Source organism: Synchiropus splendidus, chromosome 3 (assembly GCF_027744825.2).
Source record: "Synchiropus splendidus isolate RoL2022-P1 chromosome 3, RoL_Sspl_1.0, whole genome shotgun sequence".
NCBI lineage: Eukaryota > Metazoa > Chordata > Actinopteri > Syngnathiformes > Callionymidae > Synchiropus > Synchiropus splendidus.
The window spans coordinates 9,079,761-9,097,286 of record NC_071336.1 but is presented as its reverse complement, the minus strand read 5'-3'; the positions used below and the strand labels follow the sequence as shown (position 1 = coordinate 9,097,286).

The 17,526-nt window shown below is 45.1% G+C and overlaps 2 protein-coding genes and 1 long non-coding RNA gene across 3 annotated transcripts; 2 read left to right on the top strand and 1 right to left on the bottom strand.

Annotated features, from left to right (window-relative positions):
- The first annotated feature begins 1,944 nt into the window (after window positions 1-1,944).
- Window positions 1,945-7,606, top strand: vgf (VGF nerve growth factor inducible). The gene is made up of 2 exons (XM_053859678.1): window positions 1,945-2,099; window positions 3,448-7,606. The coding sequence occupies exon 2, from the start codon at window positions 3,456-3,458 to the stop codon at window positions 5,511-5,513; it is 2,058 nt and encodes a 685-aa protein (XP_053715653.1). The 5' UTR covers window positions 1,945-2,099; window positions 3,448-3,455; the 3' UTR covers window positions 5,514-7,606.
- Window positions 7,607-10,767: 3,161 nt separating this feature from the next.
- Window positions 10,768-15,970, top strand: snapc2 (small nuclear RNA activating complex, polypeptide 2). The gene is made up of 6 exons (XM_053859938.1): window positions 10,768-11,066; window positions 11,481-11,654; window positions 11,755-11,893; window positions 12,363-12,749; window positions 12,835-12,923; window positions 15,293-15,970. The coding sequence occupies exons 1-6, from the start codon at window positions 10,857-10,859 to the stop codon at window positions 15,587-15,589; spliced, it is 1,296 nt and encodes a 431-aa protein (XP_053715913.1). The 5' UTR covers window positions 10,768-10,856; the 3' UTR covers window positions 15,590-15,970.
- On the bottom strand, window positions 13,377-14,708 carry LOC128755864 (uncharacterized). The gene is made up of 2 exons (XR_008414180.1): window positions 14,460-14,708; window positions 13,377-13,719 (listed from the first exon to the last, which is right to left on the bottom strand). It is a non-coding gene; the product is annotated as an uncharacterized LOC128755864 (long non-coding RNA).
- Window positions 15,971-17,526: the final 1,556 nt, after the last annotated feature.

Genomic DNA, 17,526 nt, shown 5'->3' with positions numbered 1-17,526 from the left:
GGTCCATCCGTCTGGTTTATCTTTCAAGCGGAAAAACTGTCCAAGCTTCCAAATGCACTGTAACTGAGAAGCATAAGTCTTGAATACATCTGTACAATAGTTTTGTCTGGTTATGACGTGTAAGATGGTGGTGATGGAGCTGGTTTGTTCGGCTTGTGCTCACTTGTTTTCGACCAACTCAGCGGTTTCCTACCACAGTATAAAAGATGGGTAAACATGGAAATTGTTAATTCAAGTGCTGTACTTTCTGTGAAGTAAGAGTTTGTCTTTGCTGGCTAATACCTCACTGTCACCATACGTGCGCAACAGTCACCATGTTCCCCAGCCATGCTGTTCATTAGTAATGATGGACAGTGCTTTGAAGAATTCTCAAGCGATGGATGAGTGATGTTTCAAACTTTGATGTGAATGACGAGTGATATTGACAAGTGGAAGGGAAGTGCATTTAAGATTTCATGTCAGTCCTCAGTGAATAAGGAACACTTCCCTAGATGAATTGAATGAAGACTGTTGAACGGCTGATGGTGGAACGAGCAGAGCAATAACGTTTTTTTTGGGTTTGGTTTGGATCCGACACCTGATATCAGTCAGGCCTCAGAAGCCATCTGGAGAGAGCAACTCACTACACTGCTGAATTCCTGGGAATTCATTCACTCTTTGTCACTGTACTGGGACACTCCCGAATGTCTGGTAACTCTGGGATCCTCACTTTTTCTATGTCACACTGTCAGGAGAGGTGTATCTGTATATAACTAACACAAAGTTTATATGTACCAATAAGCGCGACCTCCACTGGTCTCCTCACAGATGCTCAGTCAATGTGTCAATTTGCAGATTGCTATTTTTGTCACTGGTTGGTTCGAAGGCAGTTAATCACAGAAATGTTTTTCAAGTGCAAGTTCAAAAGAGTCTTTGTGTGGAAGTTGTTTTATAAGTGAATAAAACATTTGGAAGTTAATTCAAGTGTGTTGTGACTGAAGACAAAATCCAATCTACCACTATATTCCTTTGCGCGACGGGATGGAATTTGTGTATTTTCATTGTGAATATTCACTTATTTAAAGTCCACCTTGTCTGACAAGTTGCATATATATTTATACGTGAATGTTGAGCCTTCTGGAGAAGCTGTATGTGATTTAGCAAACCTATCTGCTACATAAAAATACAGGCAGAGTGCTCACGCCTGCCAACGCAAATAAAGCGCTAAAACAAGTGCGTTCACACACCAGATATGCTCAACACTACTGACAAAAACCCAAGCACATTTTCACAACAGTCTTCAGCCACATTACAGAAGGCAGACAGCCAAAAAGGCAACATTGAGGCGCCTCCCTAAACAAGCATGAACACGCACAATACCAATACACAACTAAATCCGGAAAAAACACGGCCTTCACACTGTCATGAAGACATGCTCGCATGCATAGTGATTATGGTTAGGACACAGCTTCATGAAGCTTCAAAACATGATTTATTCAGTACCAATAAAAAGCCTCCCACGCTGACTCACAAAAACTGATGCACACAACTGATGTACTGCAGCCAGCACACACGATTGCTTGTGCACAGTCCTGCAAAAACACCAATAAACCTCAATAAAACCCAGAAATAATCAAGTGCATCGTCATAACTGGCACATCATGCATCGACACATCATGCAAGGCTGTTGTGCTTCAGCTCATCCTGCAGCGATTTGGGATCAAACACCTCTTGACGGAGAAACTACCGCGATGCATCTGCATGAATGATGACGCTTCATTCAGCTACTGCAGCTAATTGATCGGCGGGGTGGGGGAAGGGAGGCGGGGGGAGCACTGGAGGAGAAAAAAACCATGAATGAAACTCTGTCTGGTGACGTCAATGGGGACTGCTTTGACGCATGCGTCACGTGCCTCCGCGCGGGCGGGGGGTATAAAAGCTGCAGCCGCTGTCCGCGGTGCTGGAAACAGACGGAATCCCCGCAGAAGAGCAGCGAGTCCACAACAACAACAACAAAAACGGGAGAGAAACCACAACTAACACCGGGACAGAAACGCTGAAGCGAACTGCGGGAGCGCGAGCGACGCACCGGGGGACGGAGAAGGAATCCCCCCACTGAAGTAAGAACTTTTTAAAATCCATCCCGCAATGCTTTCATTGTTAATAGCTGTCATAATAACCATTGCTTTTCGGTTACAAAAAGCAAACCTGTGCAAAATGTTTATGATTCATGATGAATTCACTCACCAACTGAATTTGACTTGAGTTCACTTGTGATCATTTCAATGTTTTTCTCTTAATGTTATAAAAAATTACAACCTTTTATGAGCGTTATTTAGATTTTAGTTTCTCTTGTGATGATTACTTCAAAGTGGGTGCTGCCCTCAAACCATCATCATCATCATCATCATCACCATCATCATCATCTTCATCATCAACACCATCATCATCATCATCATCATGCCATGGCTGCCTGTGGTTTTCTGATCATGGACACATGCTTGAGCACAGAGAGAGCTCTGGCAACAATGTGTCGTGTCTAAAATGTCTGCACAGGTTGGAGGAGTGGGCTGCAGGGTGGCTCCACAAGTCTTTTTTCCCTCCCCTCTTCCATCTCTGAGGGCAATTGCTGCTGCGCTGTTCTTGGTTAAAAGCATTGAAATTAATTTCTTTTGGATTTGAGTCAGACTGTTGGAAGAAGTGTGTGTGGTGGAGATCATGGCATCAACATATCTGCAAGCAACCCACTCCACTGCAGAAACACGCACCTGATCTCCTTTTGTTGTTGAACGGATGGAATGATTCATCTGCAGCTTGTTAAATCGCTCATCTAAATATCTTGATGAAGATGATGCATGCCGCCTCGTGATGGCTATTACATTTTCCAAAGATATGCATCAATTATCACAAAAAAGAAATGAAATGAAATGAAAATGCAAACACAGATGACGGCATTCTCAATTTAAAAACAGGAATTATAGGGATTGTTTTCTATCATGTTGAAATTGGACATCATTCACCTCTGAACTGACTTTGCCCAGATCCACTTAAGGATCCTAAAGGAAACTGATCACTATTTTATTTTATTTTATTTTATTTTTTACATCCCTCTCTGTGAGTTCATTTTGGTGCCATGGTGACTCTTTCTCTCTTTTTGTCCGTCAGCTCCTTCTAGTGGTCAATGAGTTTACACACACACACACACACACACACACACACACACACACACACACACACACACACACACACACACACACACACACACACACACACAGTCAGGCACGCAGCCAGTAAAATGGCTCACAATACCTGTCTGTTAATTCAATACATTTTGTTTTGGAAAATGGTTCTTTGATGTTAAAAACTGAAATGATGTCACGGGCGGCACAGAACTGCCTGTACAGTAATTGAGGAAAGCATCACCGCTGCGACCAATGAAACTTAAATTACATTTTCTCTGTATTTCAGACGAGGCCATGGCTTATTACCACAGTTCCCTAAGTGCCATTTCTATAGTGGTACTTCTGACAGGCGCCTCGAGTTTCTTCCTGTCAACTGCCAGCCCCGACAACATTGCAGGACATTTGGCTTCACCAACACAGAGCGTGGTTTCAAGCGATGGAGAGAGGAGGTTGATTCAGAAAAGGGTGGATGAGGATGAAGAAGACGATGAGCTCTTTAAAGATGTGGACCCTAAAACACTGGCAGCCGTCCTGCTGGAAGCACTGAACAACTCTTATGTGGAGAAAAAGATGCAGCAAGAGGGTGAAGGGAGTCTTGAAACAAAGGGTAAGATGGCAGAAGCCGACCGCCAAGTGCGAACGATGGAGAAGGGAGCAGATCGAGACAGAGATGGGCGACATGAAATAGAGCTGCTGATGGCGGCACAGGGGAGAGAGCAGCAAAAGAAGGAGGAAGAAGAGAGGAAAAAAGCTCAGGAGGAGGAGGAAAAGATGACAGAGAGGGTGACCAGTCACACCACCAGCCAGAAGGTCCAGGTCCAGACACCCCGGCCCAGCGGGCCCGTGATGAGTGGAGCTGACGGCCAAGCAGCTCAAACCCAGCAGACGACAAGCCCAGAACAAGGCGGGGAAGTGGAAGAGCAGTTGAACCCGGAAGAGCTGAAAAACCTCGAGACCGTGATGAAGGAGTTTCCTCGTTTGAACACGGCGACTAAAAGAGAGGGGGACCTGCAGCAGAACCAGAGGGAGAGTCGGGGTTACAGCTCATACAATGAGATCTTACCTGTCAACAAAGGAAGCGAGAAGAAACTGAAATGGCAGGAGGAAACACAAAAGGCCCTGAGTTTCCCATCATTCCGAGGAGGAAACTTCATGGATGACTTTGAAGAAGGTAACTTTGCGGGTGGTGATGCAGCACAGCCTCTTCAAGAGCTGGAGGAAAAGGATGAACCCAAGGATGAAGATGAGGAGGAGGATAATGAGGAAGTTTTGAGTCCAGAAGAGGAGGAAGCTCAGGCCAAAGCAGAGCAAGAGGAGATGAGGAGGCAGGCCGCTGAGGCACAGAAGGCTAAGATGGAGGAGGAGAAGCTCGCTGACATCGCCTCCGACATGTTGCTTCGCTACATGGTCAAGCAGAACAATGGCAACCGGAAGTTCAGCTCATCTCTGTCGAACGCAGCCGAGGACAAAAGATCAGAAGAGGATCGGCAGGACATGGAAGACGAGGATATCGACCCGCAGACTATTGACAAGCTGATCGAGATCTCCAGCAAACTCCACCTGCCTGCCGACGATGTGGTGGACATCATTAGCGACGTGGAGAAGAAGAAGAAGAAAGACCTGCCTCCAGAAACCTTCTCATACTGGAGACGGCCTCAAACTTCCATGTCAGATCCGGCACTGTCCAACAGCTTTTTAGCTCCACAGACCAAACAGACCTCGTACCAACTCCCTAAGCCACCACCCCCATCTGCCCGTCTTCTGAAAAGCTGGTTTCAAGACAAATCCCCGACAAAATCCCAAGAACGGTGGGGTCTCTCACCCGGGAGCTCAAGTATTTGGCCCAAGCAAAAGTCCATTTACCAAGAGCCGTGGTTGAAATCCTCTGCTTGGAACAGCTACCCGCGATACCCCTACCCATACTTCTACCAGAGGAAGTACAGCCCAGTCTACTACCCCCTCTACTACCCCTCCGTACCACGATCAAATCTGGGCTACTATTTTCCCAAAACTCCAGCCAATCGCAACAGCAACCCTTTCCCTCCCAGACGTCGCTACCAAGGCTGGATTCAACCCAGGCTCAGACAGCCGCCTCCAAGCATGCAACATAACCCCTACTACGCCACCTTCCCCTTCTCCTTGTACCCGCGGAGAATCCAACCCCTTCCCAAACCCCACTCTCCCCCGCTGCTGCCAGCTATTTCTTCGCAAAAGAAGCCATTTTATTACTCGGCCCCGGCAGCGTCTCACAGCAACGACTATTATGAGGCTGGAACAAAGCCAGACGGCAGCAACCGGGACAATCTGGAGAAATACATCCAGCAGATACTGATGACTCGGCCATTGCACTGAAGAGACGAGTGACGGGAAGCAAGGCAGACCGTGGGGAGGACAGAATGCGTCTTTATATTTTGTTACTCTGACCATTGGTTAAGCGTTCATGCCATGAGTCCTTCTGCATTCTGATTGTTGTTTGGAGGTTATGCGGGACATTGTCAAGAAACAGTCAGGTGTGGACATTTTTCTATTGCCATTTCATTGGTCTTTGTAATTTGGGTCAGGAAGAGGCATCACATTTTGGCATGACGCTGTTTAACGCCCACAAAGTGCTACACCATATGTAGCTGACGGGTTGAGCTTCAGGCCCATTCTCATTAGACATTTTATATATATGAGCAAAGTCTCCTTGTGTTTGAACAGCCAAACATATTCGAAGGAGATAAGGAACTTAGACAAGCAGAGTCTCGATTTAGGATCTTTAAGGGTTAACACGTTCACAGCCATGAAGACAAATCTGTTTTCCCCTTATCTAGGCAGAGGGCTGGTCTCCAAAGAAAACAAACTTCATGTGTGGTTTTAATCAGATTTCCTCATGCAGCAAGGAAGCGCGACTCAAGATTAAGATAGCATCTTCTGGAGGAGCACTGAAGGTCATCGGAATATTGACGCACTTGCTCCTGGTGACTGACAATGGTTTAGCGAGTATGGACAGTGAAGGATGGAAAAGAAAAGAAAAAAAACTTGAAATCAGCAATGTATTAAGATGGGGACATTTTGAGGATAAAAGAATGACATGCTTCAAGTGTGTTGAGACATCCACTGCCCTGTCTGGATTCAGCTGGAGCTCACCGGCAGGAGTCACAGCGCGTTTGTTTGCGCTTTGTTGGTATTTCAGCATCCACATGTTTTGTTCATCACGTGTCCCTCTAAGCTCTTTTAATGAAACACAACACACATTTCATTCGCAGGCCACTGTGAAACGGCACCATAATGGGCTGATGACTCATCCCTTTGCATAACTTCAATTACCTTGTTGCCATAGAGGCAAATCCTGGTCCACCAGTACCCTGCATTCTTCTGCACTCTTCTGCCACCTACCCAAGGCGTTGCAGGCCCCAGGACGGACGTGTCGCTGACGCTTTCCGAAAATCCCCTGATATTGAACATTCTCAAATCCCTTTAACCCCTGGCAGGAACGATTCAGGGATCACACAGTGAGGGCTTCTGCATTTGCACATGTCGATGATGGTGCCTGATGACAGCTCTGTTGGACTCGGCAAAACAAAATTCTGTGTCGCTGATCATGTGGTGTTTAGTCCTCATAGCCGGTGTGCAAATTGTCGCACACTTTTCTGAGATTGTATTCCCTTTTCTTTCTACATGAATACATTTTGATACAGGACTGAACCAAGAGACGTCGAAATGTGTGGTGAATTATGCATGTTGTTCCCAGGACGTGAGGAATGAAGAGGAATCAACTTGTCACGCTGACTTTTTATGAACAAACAGAGCAAAAGTCTGCCGCCTTACACGTCACTGTGACTTTGTCCATGAAGTGCTTTTCATCTTTTGTACCATGAAATGTCATCCTCTATATTCCGCCTCTAGTCAGTTACGTCAGGAACTGGAAGGAGGTGTTCCGCTGTGCTCCATGACACGGTGTAAAAATGGAGTCAAATTGCTCTGTGCTCTGACTGATAATGGGTAATAATTTCCTCCCTTCAAATTCAAGAGGGAAACGGCACGGATGTTGCCGTGCTGCTGTGTAGACTGCGTGATAAGAGCATCATCTGGAGCAGAAGTGTGGCATGGACAATCTGATCATAAGCGTGAGACACTGACATCTATGTTTTTGTCATTTCTACTGCGTTCGATGTTCTGAAGAGAAAACTCAGAGACAGTTGGCCGGCGTCTGCACGTTTATGTATGCTTCAGTCTTAAATTAGCATCTCTGAAGAGACAGCATCAACTCAAAAAAAAAACAAAAAAAATCTACAAAGACGGCAACAATGAAAAAGTCAATGTACCTTTGAATATTGTTGAGTAGTGTATGAACTCTGGGGTCTTTAGATGTACCTTGTTGTGGTGTAATAAACGTGTTTGCTGGATGTAAACATGTCAATGACTACTTTTGCTACTACACGTCGACGAAGAAATAAAGTCACTATTTTTATGATGAAACTGAGACTTTTTATGTGCGTTTGAGGTGACGGAGAGATAAATAAAGAGAGAGGCTGAGGTCTTTACCCAAAACCTCCTTCCTCCTATAAATGGAGGCTGAGAGCTGCTCAGGTCAGTCAGTGTGTTGACAATTTTAGCGACGTGGTTTGATCATTTCTCCACTCTTTTAAGTCATCATGTTCCAGTCCCCCAGCAACAACCCCTCCCTTTCAAAGAATTATTAAAAAAAGATGATTCTATTTTCTCACACAGTCACGTTACACTTTACAGTTCAAACACATCGCAGATAAGTAAATCAATAGTGCTGTGTGGAGGAACGTGTGAGTGTGAGTGTGAGTGTGTGTGTGTGTGTGTGTGCTCTGCAGCGACTGTGTGATGATGTTGGTGGATGAGTCACCCAGTCTTTGCCATGTGACATCATGAATCACTGCACCTCTGTGGGCAGAACAGCAGCCATCAACCACTCCACTCTTCTACCTCTTGCCTTTTTCTCATTGAAAACCCTTCACCATTCTATCCTTGTCTTTTTCTTTTTCTACAAGGATTTATTTAGATTTGGCGTTATTTTGACTATATATATTATTACTGTATTATACTACATGTATTTTTCAAATGTGGAGAAAGAAGATGTTACTCTGCCGTTTTTGTCTAATGTAGTGTTCTGGCTGTGACCAAACACAATGCTGTATAATGGTTGTTGGCTGGAGTGCAACCATGTACTAATGTCCCTAAAGTCAAACCAGTGTCCCTTAGTGTCTGGGTGGAGATAAACTGTTCCTCACACTATATATTTATGGGCTTCCTCCTGCCACTTGGGTTTCTACCTTGGGTGTCACATGGTTTGCGAGGTGAGTTGACCGAGATTTAAAGCGAAACTGACCCAAGAGAGTTAGATGTATTGGCCCATGAAGCTTTTAGGACCTCAGACAGCACTGCAGACAAACAGGACTGCTAAATCTGAGCTGTAATAATGATAGGGTGGAGTGCGGGACACAATATAAACACTACACATCCTCATTCTGATTATGGCAACATGAGCACACGCTGACACTTCCAGCCCTGCCGGAAGAAAGACTGCACAACCCTCATGTCCGACAGCGTCCACCAAGTTCCTGTGGCCATGTGACGAAGCTCACGGCAGGGATGAAACTAAAATACTGTAAGATATAAGATGGTGTTTGATGAACTGCAGGGTTTAAATCGTTAATAGGTATTGTAGGTGAAATACAGAGATGAAAGAGGCTGCTGACTGTGAATGGTACAACAGGGGAAAATGTACCCACCTGAAGTATTAGCACTCAAGGATTTCTTTGGAATTGTTATGTATTTAATTGAAGTTGGTTTGCATGCTCAGCTGAGCCAGTCTAGTCGGACCGAAAGCCTCACACACAAAAAGGAATCTGACTTCCCGGTGTGTATTTTTTTTATGAAACTACACAGCAATAAACAAAGCTATTGCTAGATATTTATGCCAGTGTTTTGCAGGTGTTTGGTGTGGGCTCGCGTCCCTGCGGCTCCCGATGACCTCCAGCCATCCTGGAGAAACACTTTGATCACCGAGGACCTGGTGAAGGCTTGATTATGCCCTCCAACCCTTAATTACTGTCCTACTTCAATCAGCCCGGAGGGTCTAACAGGGACCCTAATGACTCATCCAGCAGTGACATCACATGAAGCGGGTTTGTGTCTTTTTCCATGGCTGTCTGTTTCCTGTAAATGCTTTCAGAGTATTGGACAGTGTAACTTGGTGGAACACTGACATGTGGCTACACAGCGAAGGCTCATTCCCAACACCAAACCCTGCTCCAGCAGCTGCCAAGCTGCGTTGCACTGGAAGTGAAAGTCCCTGGCGCTTGATCCAAACCAAGGCAAGACCTTTTAAACTCGACAGTGACTTAGTTCTTGTTCTCAGTCAACATGTGAGTGCAGTATCACCCTTTTTGTTTTCCCTGAAATCAACTCAACTATATTCAGTCAACATGCCTGACAAATGTACTGGGGTCAAAGGCTCGAATCCCACGACTGCCACTTAACCCAGGGTGGGAAATTCAGTGTCCTAGGGACCACATTATATACTACGACCACAGTGAGTGATCATCCAGCCAAAAGATGGGAGAAAACAGTCTCACATTATGTTGCTAAAACACTATCAAACACTGTGCAGCATTCATGCTCAAACACTAAGCCATAAAACGTAACTGAAGAGTGTTTCCCATCTCCAGCTCTGCTACTACGGGGTCTTTTTCATTCATCCTGATTTTGTTTTTCCCTCAAAATTTATATTTCATGTCGCCCCTTTCAATAGACCAATGAGACTACTGAGTGAATAAACAAAACAACAACATCATTAACCTGCATGGAGCTCAGGTTGCAGGAAACCATGTACTGTTAAGTTGTATAATTAGACACAAGTTAAAATCTTGAGCACTGTGTATGTTCACTATCGTTGTCGTGCCGTTCTTAGAACGTCCAGAGCCTTATGCTTTTAGCATGTTTTCGAGCATTCAAAGCCTCTGAGGTTATTCACACGAATGTGAGTTGTTGTAATAGGTGAAGGTTTGCGTGAGGAAAACATCTCAGCCCCTTTTATAATGATAAAATCTTCATTTCAGTTACATTTACAACAGATACTAAACACTTGCAATGTATCATAATGAAAAAGTCACAAGTTATTCTTGCAGGTTTTTATATGAGGGCCTGGGCAGTGTTTTGCTAGGCTCTGACCAAACATTTTACGAGACAAACGCACTGATTTTAATTGATTTACATAGATTCATTTGGTGCAAGTGAGAATTAATAAAATAATATTTTTTTTTTTAATAATCGAAGGATTATGAAGTACAAAGGTCAAAAAGTGACCCCACTAAGGGTGAGGCTTTGTCCTCGAGTGCAGTTCATGGACACCAAACGAGCATCTTTGGCGTCACCTGGTGGTCACAAGACGCAAGACTACTACCACGACCTTCTCACTGCGGTAACATGTAAATATAAAGTGAGCATAAATAAACAAATTTCACTTTTTAGATAACACCTTAAAGTCCGAATTAAACGAAAGAAATGCGACCAACTACTATTACGACTACAAGCCGACATTGTCGCCTTTATTGTGAAAATATTCAAGTTCCGTTGACGTCATTATAGCGGAAGTCCTCCCAGCGTTCGCGTGCGTCTCGTCTGAAACAAAGTTGTCGCCCTGACTGATCTAGTTTATCTGGGCTCACTGTCTAGTTCGACATGAAGCCACCTCCTCGTAAGCGAAACAAAGTGACAAAAGAGGAGGAGCCGCCATCCAAGAAGCAGCCGCGGCGGTGGTCCCAGTCCGAGCAGAGGCGGCTGATCTCCGCTCTCAAGACTCTCAACTGCGCTGCTCGACCGTCGAGGAACCCGGGGGACCCCGATTACGACGCGCTGGCCAAAGCTGTGCGAACCCGAACCGAGTCAGAGGTAGCATGGCAACACTCACTGAACACATGAAAACACATCTAGCAGAGTTCAGCCTTTATTTCAATGGCTGAGTCGAATGAAAACAAACGTTTCAGCTGGATATGTTACATGTCAGATCTCCCCGTCCCAGGCCGCAGTGGTGGGGATACTAAATAACATTAAAGAGGTGAATAATGTTTGCAGATTTCACGCACTGTGATGCCATTCACTGCAGGAGACATTAAAAATAACCTGATAGAATCAGCCAGACAAAACATTCGGTTCAGTAAATGAGAAGATGAATGTGTCGACCTCTTGATTTAAGTCTATAGTCTGCTCTCACACCAGAAGTAGATTAAAATGATCACTGGTGAGAGGATTACCAGCTACCATCCAAACAATGAATGAGATGCCATCAGTAATGTATGTCTCCAGGTCAAGACCTATGTGGAGTCACTGATGGATGAGCTGGTGTCAGTGGCCAGTGCCCAGCTGAAGAATACCAGTCGGTGGGGCAGTAGGAACCGAAAGCCCATTGAGTTGTGGACACGCATGGCTTCCAGAGTGACTGGTGACCTGGAGGCCCCCATCACTGCTGCGTTCTCCAAGGTGATGAAGGCAAACCAAGACAAAGAAATGTGTCCTCTATCATTTGTGAAACTGAGCTGAGTCGAAGTAGTCTGCATCTCTTCTTCATTTTGCTCCTTAGATGCTAATCGTGTGCTCAACAGAGCCTCTCTCGCAACTGAACAGTGATCCGCCCAAGGTCCACAGACCCCCGAGTACTGGTGGGTCCCTTGTGGCTTGTAGCCTTCCTGTGAGGCCGATGGTCCTTCCGCCTTCCTCAGGTAACAACTGGGCTTGTTTTTTTAAGATCTTGCCAAATCCACCTTTGACTTTTATCTGCAATTGTTGTGCTATGAAAGCACTTTGTCCTGCAGCGTACATCTGGAAATGAGCTCTAGTTGAAGCTAGTACTTTTGCCTGGTGAACTTGAGTATGATCGCAAGGTCGAGTGGTTTATCGCGCCCAAGAGTCTCTAAGTGAATCAATGCAGCACTAACCATCAGTCATTAGAACCTAAAGGGGAAAACTGGTGGCAGCTAACGCTACTTGGCAACATTGTTATAAATATTTTCCAATTATAAATGTGTTTATTTTATAATATCAGATTGAAGTATTCAACTGCCATGTATTGACATCAGTACGGTGGACCTTGCTACTAACATTGTGATTGATAAAAATATGGATGGTTTAGAATCTGAGAGACAAATGTGTGTGATTCGACCGTTGAACAACTATCTATACCTTTTTCAGCGACCAACGCTGGAGTCAGAACCGCGTTTCCACCTCTTTTAATTCAGACTCCTCCCAGATCAGTGGGTCCAACCAAGGCGCTGCCCCAAGTCATCCAGGTGGCCAATGCCCGTCCCCTGAACCCGACTGTTTTCAGTGCAGCCACTCCTCCGAGGGGACCTGTGCGTGTGGTCTTCACTCCTCCCAGGCCCCCATCCAGCCCAGCTGCTGCACCCACCCCAGTTCAAAGTGCACCTCCATCACCTACTAACCCCTCGGCCCCTCCCACCTCGAAGTCCAGGCTGGATGGAAACTCTGGTGTCAAAAATGATGTGGACTTTGAGCGCATCTATCAGTACCTGGGTCTGACTGGCAAGCCAGACAGAGCGTGCAAGCTCACCTCCATGGGTGCGTCAGACTCTTTCTCTTGTTATCTTTGTGCCACAAATCATTCGATTGTCACGTTGTTGTAGTGACTTTTTTTGTCCACCAGAGAGCGCTATAGTGCTGGACCTGTTGATGTCGCTGCCGGAGGAGCTCTCCCTTCTGGACTGCAGCCAACTGAAAAAACACCTGGTTCAGGTGAACAAGTCTTCTACTTCTGACCCATGCAACGCTTTCCATGTCTTAAGCCGACGTCTCGTTTTACAGTGGTCATTGTTGATCAGGTCTTTACTGCACTTCAGAGCTACAGCTGAAGATTATTTTTCTTGATGACTGATCTATTATTTTATTTTATTTTTTTTTTCTGCATCATCTCCACTGTCTGTCTGTGATACTCAAACACCGTACATTTTACACACAATGACACACAAAATAATCCGGGAGCCCGTATTAACCCTGTGAAGCATGAACCATATTGGTTCTGGAGAACAATTAAAAATCATCAGTGTTCATATGTGTCGTATAATATATCTGAGCAACATGCTCAAAAGGTCTTGTTTGAATAATAATCTCAAACGATGCGTTCAGTGTAGCACCCTAGTTCAGTTCTGACTACTATTGTCGGTGCTGGTCACTCAGCACAAATGTGACATTTTATTTTATTTTATTAACAGCACTTTATTTCGAAGCACTTTCCTAGTTGGTGGAACCCCCACTGACCATGGCAATAAATGTTATTCTGATTCTGCACAGTTAGCTGCGTGCTAACCGACGTGCTAGCTGTTAGCTCCAGGGTGTGTGGTGTCACAGACTAAACACGGAACCCTCTTTCATCATTCTACCATGGTGTTGAAAGGGTTTGCTCATCCTTCAGACGCATTTTCTTCCCAAACAAAACGCAGACACACTTTTGAACACGATGACCCGTCACAGCTCCAACTCCTCGGTGACTGTGACTGCTGCAGTCAGCTTTTTCTGTTCCTCTTATTGGTTCCTCACCTCAGGAACAGAAATGAACATATCTGAATTATTCTAGAGAATCCAATAATTTCTCACTGCTTCTGAATAATAACCAGTTCTTGATGCCCATCCTGTGTCTGTTGACACAAACATCAGCTGTTGACACAGAGATTTTTCGACAAATGTTTGATGTTGACGTTATCGAGGACATCAATGAAACGTTTGCATTTAGAGGCGTATTTTTGTTATTGGTACCATAATGTATTTGTCAATTGAAATACTTCTCTTACTTCTCACTTTTCGGTCTTTTGTTCTGTCTTTCCCGCCACATTTCTAAGAGTCTCGTGAAATATTTACTAAAATATATGTGAATTATTATTCTTAAACGTATCGACTTGAATCATGATTTGTGCGTAAAAAATGACTGTCTTGAAATGCCACGACTTGTTGCGTGTGATTACGATAATATTTTGAAGTTTGGAATAATTAAGGAGAAATGTGTTATCTGATGCAGCCCAAGTAAAACGCCATTTTGATGTCACTGAATCCATGATGTTGCTTTCTAGCTCTTTAATATAAGAGACTTTGATCCAGAACCCAGGACAGGAGCAGCCCCATTAACAGCTCGCGCTCTTCAGAACCTGCAGAAATCGAGCGACACCTCAGGCAAAGAACCCCTGACAGTAACATGAGAGCAAGCTTGCTGTGTGTGTGTCTTTAGTTGGACAGAAGAATACATTTGGCTCATATAAACGGGGGTAATGATTTAGTCACCTGGTGGTGAGTGAAGCACAACTTGTCTGACCTTCATGCTCGGCATCATCCCATACCCAAAGTTGAACATTACAAGTGATGTCATAAATGCAGTGAGGATATTTTGGTCCCTCTGCCCCAAACTGACGACGTGTTCAGACCACCTGCTGCCATGCCTTGTCTCTTTCCTCTTGTAGGTCTGTTTGGACTGTCATGTGACAGGGGCCACCCTGTTCCTTAAACGTGTGCCTCAGTGGCAAAGCTGTCAATTATTACACACCTCTGACGTTATATTTAGCAATGTCATTATCTAACTGTTGTTTGGTTCTTTCCACTCAAGTCAGCGTGTCCTCATACACCACACACCATTTGGACCTTTCTTGAGAAACATTGTTGCTCCCTGTAATAAGTTCAAATGAAAAAGTAATTTTCATGCAATACCTAAGAGAACAATGGTTATTCTCTATCACCAGTGTGTCCCGGGACCAGCCTGGAGGTGTTGTGTAGAAGTACAGTCTTGGCATCTAAACATTATATTTAGAAATATATTTAGAGAGGCAAACCCTGGCACTGATAAGATCCATCATTAAAGGTTAAAACTGCTGGCACCCCGCACCCCTGCTATATAATGGCCTGTTACCTAAGCGGTCAAACTTCCTGTCGGTGACAGGTCCAGCGCCAATACACCCAGAACGTTGCCAGGGTTGTGCCCTTTTGTACCCGAGAGATTGCTATGCTGTCATGTCCTTTCACTTTCACACATGGTTTGGACAAGACAAACTTCTGGAGGTCTCCAACTGCTGACTTTCTTTTGTAAATGTTCACCCCCGTTTGTGTCTGTATGTCTTGTCCAGGTGTACCAGTGTCTTTCCTCCAATGCTGGCTCCAAAAAATCACAGGCCTTCATTGATGAGCTCAAGATGAAGAAACAAACCTCAAGGACAAGCCCACTTCCTGACGGGGAGGTCGAGTGCCGCGCCTCGAAAGACCAGAGGAGTGGCCAGACTCGACAGGAAGCCAGTGCCTCGTGGAGTCCACAGACCTCCTCAGACAGTGGGGAGGCCCAGACTGAGCCACCAGAGCAGTGGGAGGGACTGTGCCCCCCTCTCAACCCCTTCATGATCCCTCTTAAACTGCTGAGGCGGAAATAAGTCGACTCTTTTGTTGGACGTTGAACATTCATGCAGCTTTATTTGGTTGGTAGGTGTTCTCCTGCCACACGGTCCAGTACAATGCACTTTATTAGCCAGATGCCATTCACTCCCCAGGTAATGATTCATTTTAATTTGCCTTCATATAACTTTATTATGGCAAATCATGATGCGCCAGCTTCAGGAGTTGCCAAAAAACAGTGACAGGGTTGTTCACTTCTTATGGTCCGTCTCCATTAACTTGTCATGTGTTGTTAAGGATGAGGCCTCATGTAAAACCCAGTTTATTACCATGACACTCTGCTGTGCTCTGTCAAATAAATGTTTTTTTAAAGGGAAATTAAGAATAAGGTTGTTTGCTGATACGAAAAAAAGATCAAGTGCATGAATAAAATGTGTCTTTTCAGCGGTCAGTTCCTCACTAAGGACCATCTTCCTTCACAGCGTGGTTGTTTCTACCTTACGAATGGCTGAGCCTCGGTCCTCACTGTGCCTGTGGGCCTGGTCCCTGGGTGTGGTGAGTAGATTCTAAATTACGTGTCAAACCCGCGGCCCGTGGGCCGTATCCAGCCCACCACACTCATTTGATGTTGACATCTGCACAGTCGCTTCAAAATCAAGTCCAGTCAAACACTGGATGACCTGCGGCACATCCATGTCTCTGAGTCATTGAAAGGGACAATGATGCTCAACAAACACAGGGATAATGACAGACATAACTAGCCTGTAAGAATATGATATTGCCTGTAAACTGTCCTCTTGTCTGGTGGAGCTTGCCACAAACCACTCTAAATTGTCCAAGACATCAGGAGGGAAGCAGGGGCTTCAGGCCTGTCCAGGGTGTCCCCCGCCGTTTGTCTGATGGACTGCAGCAGGGTCACGCTCCCAGCTGAAGATGCTGCACGGGTGGCAGACTTTCTGAAAGGGACACTCAGGTGAAACACGTCTCTCTTGTCATGCCATTTCTTTGTATCATCACCACTCTGATGCTTGGCTCCGGGCAGATGGCTGGATTCTGCGCTCTCAAGTTCAGGTGGTTGGCCCAGCGATTCACACATTGACATCTACAGTTGTCACACATCCCTGAAATATGGACTATTTGCAAATGTGTCCCTCAGATATACGACAGGATTCGTCCTGAACACAACATGGTGCTGCCAGCTTAGTGTCTTTCCGAGTGAGGGAAGAACGGCCATTGCTGTCTCTACCTGGCTTAGTTTTGTCTGATGGGGACTGGACCCGCCAACTCTCAAAGAACTGCCGCAGGTTTGTGCACGACAACACCAAAGAGTTCTCTGCTCTGCTGTTGTGGCATAGGCAAGCAGCTTATTAACTAAATAATATGACATCTAATCTGAGATGCGTGCACAACATGCAGTCCTAAAAACAAACTTAAAAACTGAAAATTGTTCTAAAGCAATGGCGAAATATTTTTTACTGCTTGGGGTTGCATAATTATTTACTTCCTTCACCGGAGCTGTAATTGAAAGTGACTTCAGGCACTCCTCCCTCCTCATTGAGGCATATCAAGCATTTTGTCGGCTGCTTTAAGTTATGTAGTTAACGGAAACCAAAATGAGACCATAAAACACAGCTGGTGACGGGAACATGCAACTGCAGGAGTGAAAACCGTCAACTTAAAGACATTCAAATCGACTCCAGCTTGGCAGAATGTTTTATTGACAGTCTTCTTTTCCCCAAAGGTGTAAATGTTTTGGTGCCAAATGTGGTTGAAACAGGTCCAGTCGGAGGTCTCCAAGTTCCACATCAGCAGCCAAGAAAATTCTCTATTGTTTCCAAAAGCTGCTGGGTCCAAGAGGCAAGTCAAAGATGCTGTTGATGCAAAACCTCTGGTGGCTTGTACAAAGTCATTTAATCAGGCAGTCTGCCTGGTAATCTTTGTGGTACTTGTGAGCAGTGTTCTGAGAGGAGCGATG

Excerpts from the sequence above, each read along its gene's own strand:
- vgf (XM_053859678.1), top strand. The coding sequence starts at position 3,456 with ATGGCTTATTACCACAGTTCCCTAAGTGCCATTTCTATAGTGGTACTT.
- snapc2 (XM_053859938.1), top strand. The coding sequence starts at position 10,857 with ATGAAGCCACCTCCTCGTAAGCGAAACAAAGTGACAAAAGAGGAGGAG. Across the intron at positions 11,655-11,754 it reads TCACTGCTGCGTTCTCCAAG|ATGCTAATCGTGTGCTCAAC; the intron begins GTGATGAAGGCA and ends TTTGCTCCTTAG. Across the intron at positions 12,924-15,292 it reads TGAAAAAACACCTGGTTCAG|GTGTACCAGTGTCTTTCCTC; the intron begins GTGAACAAGTCT and ends TGTCTTGTCCAG.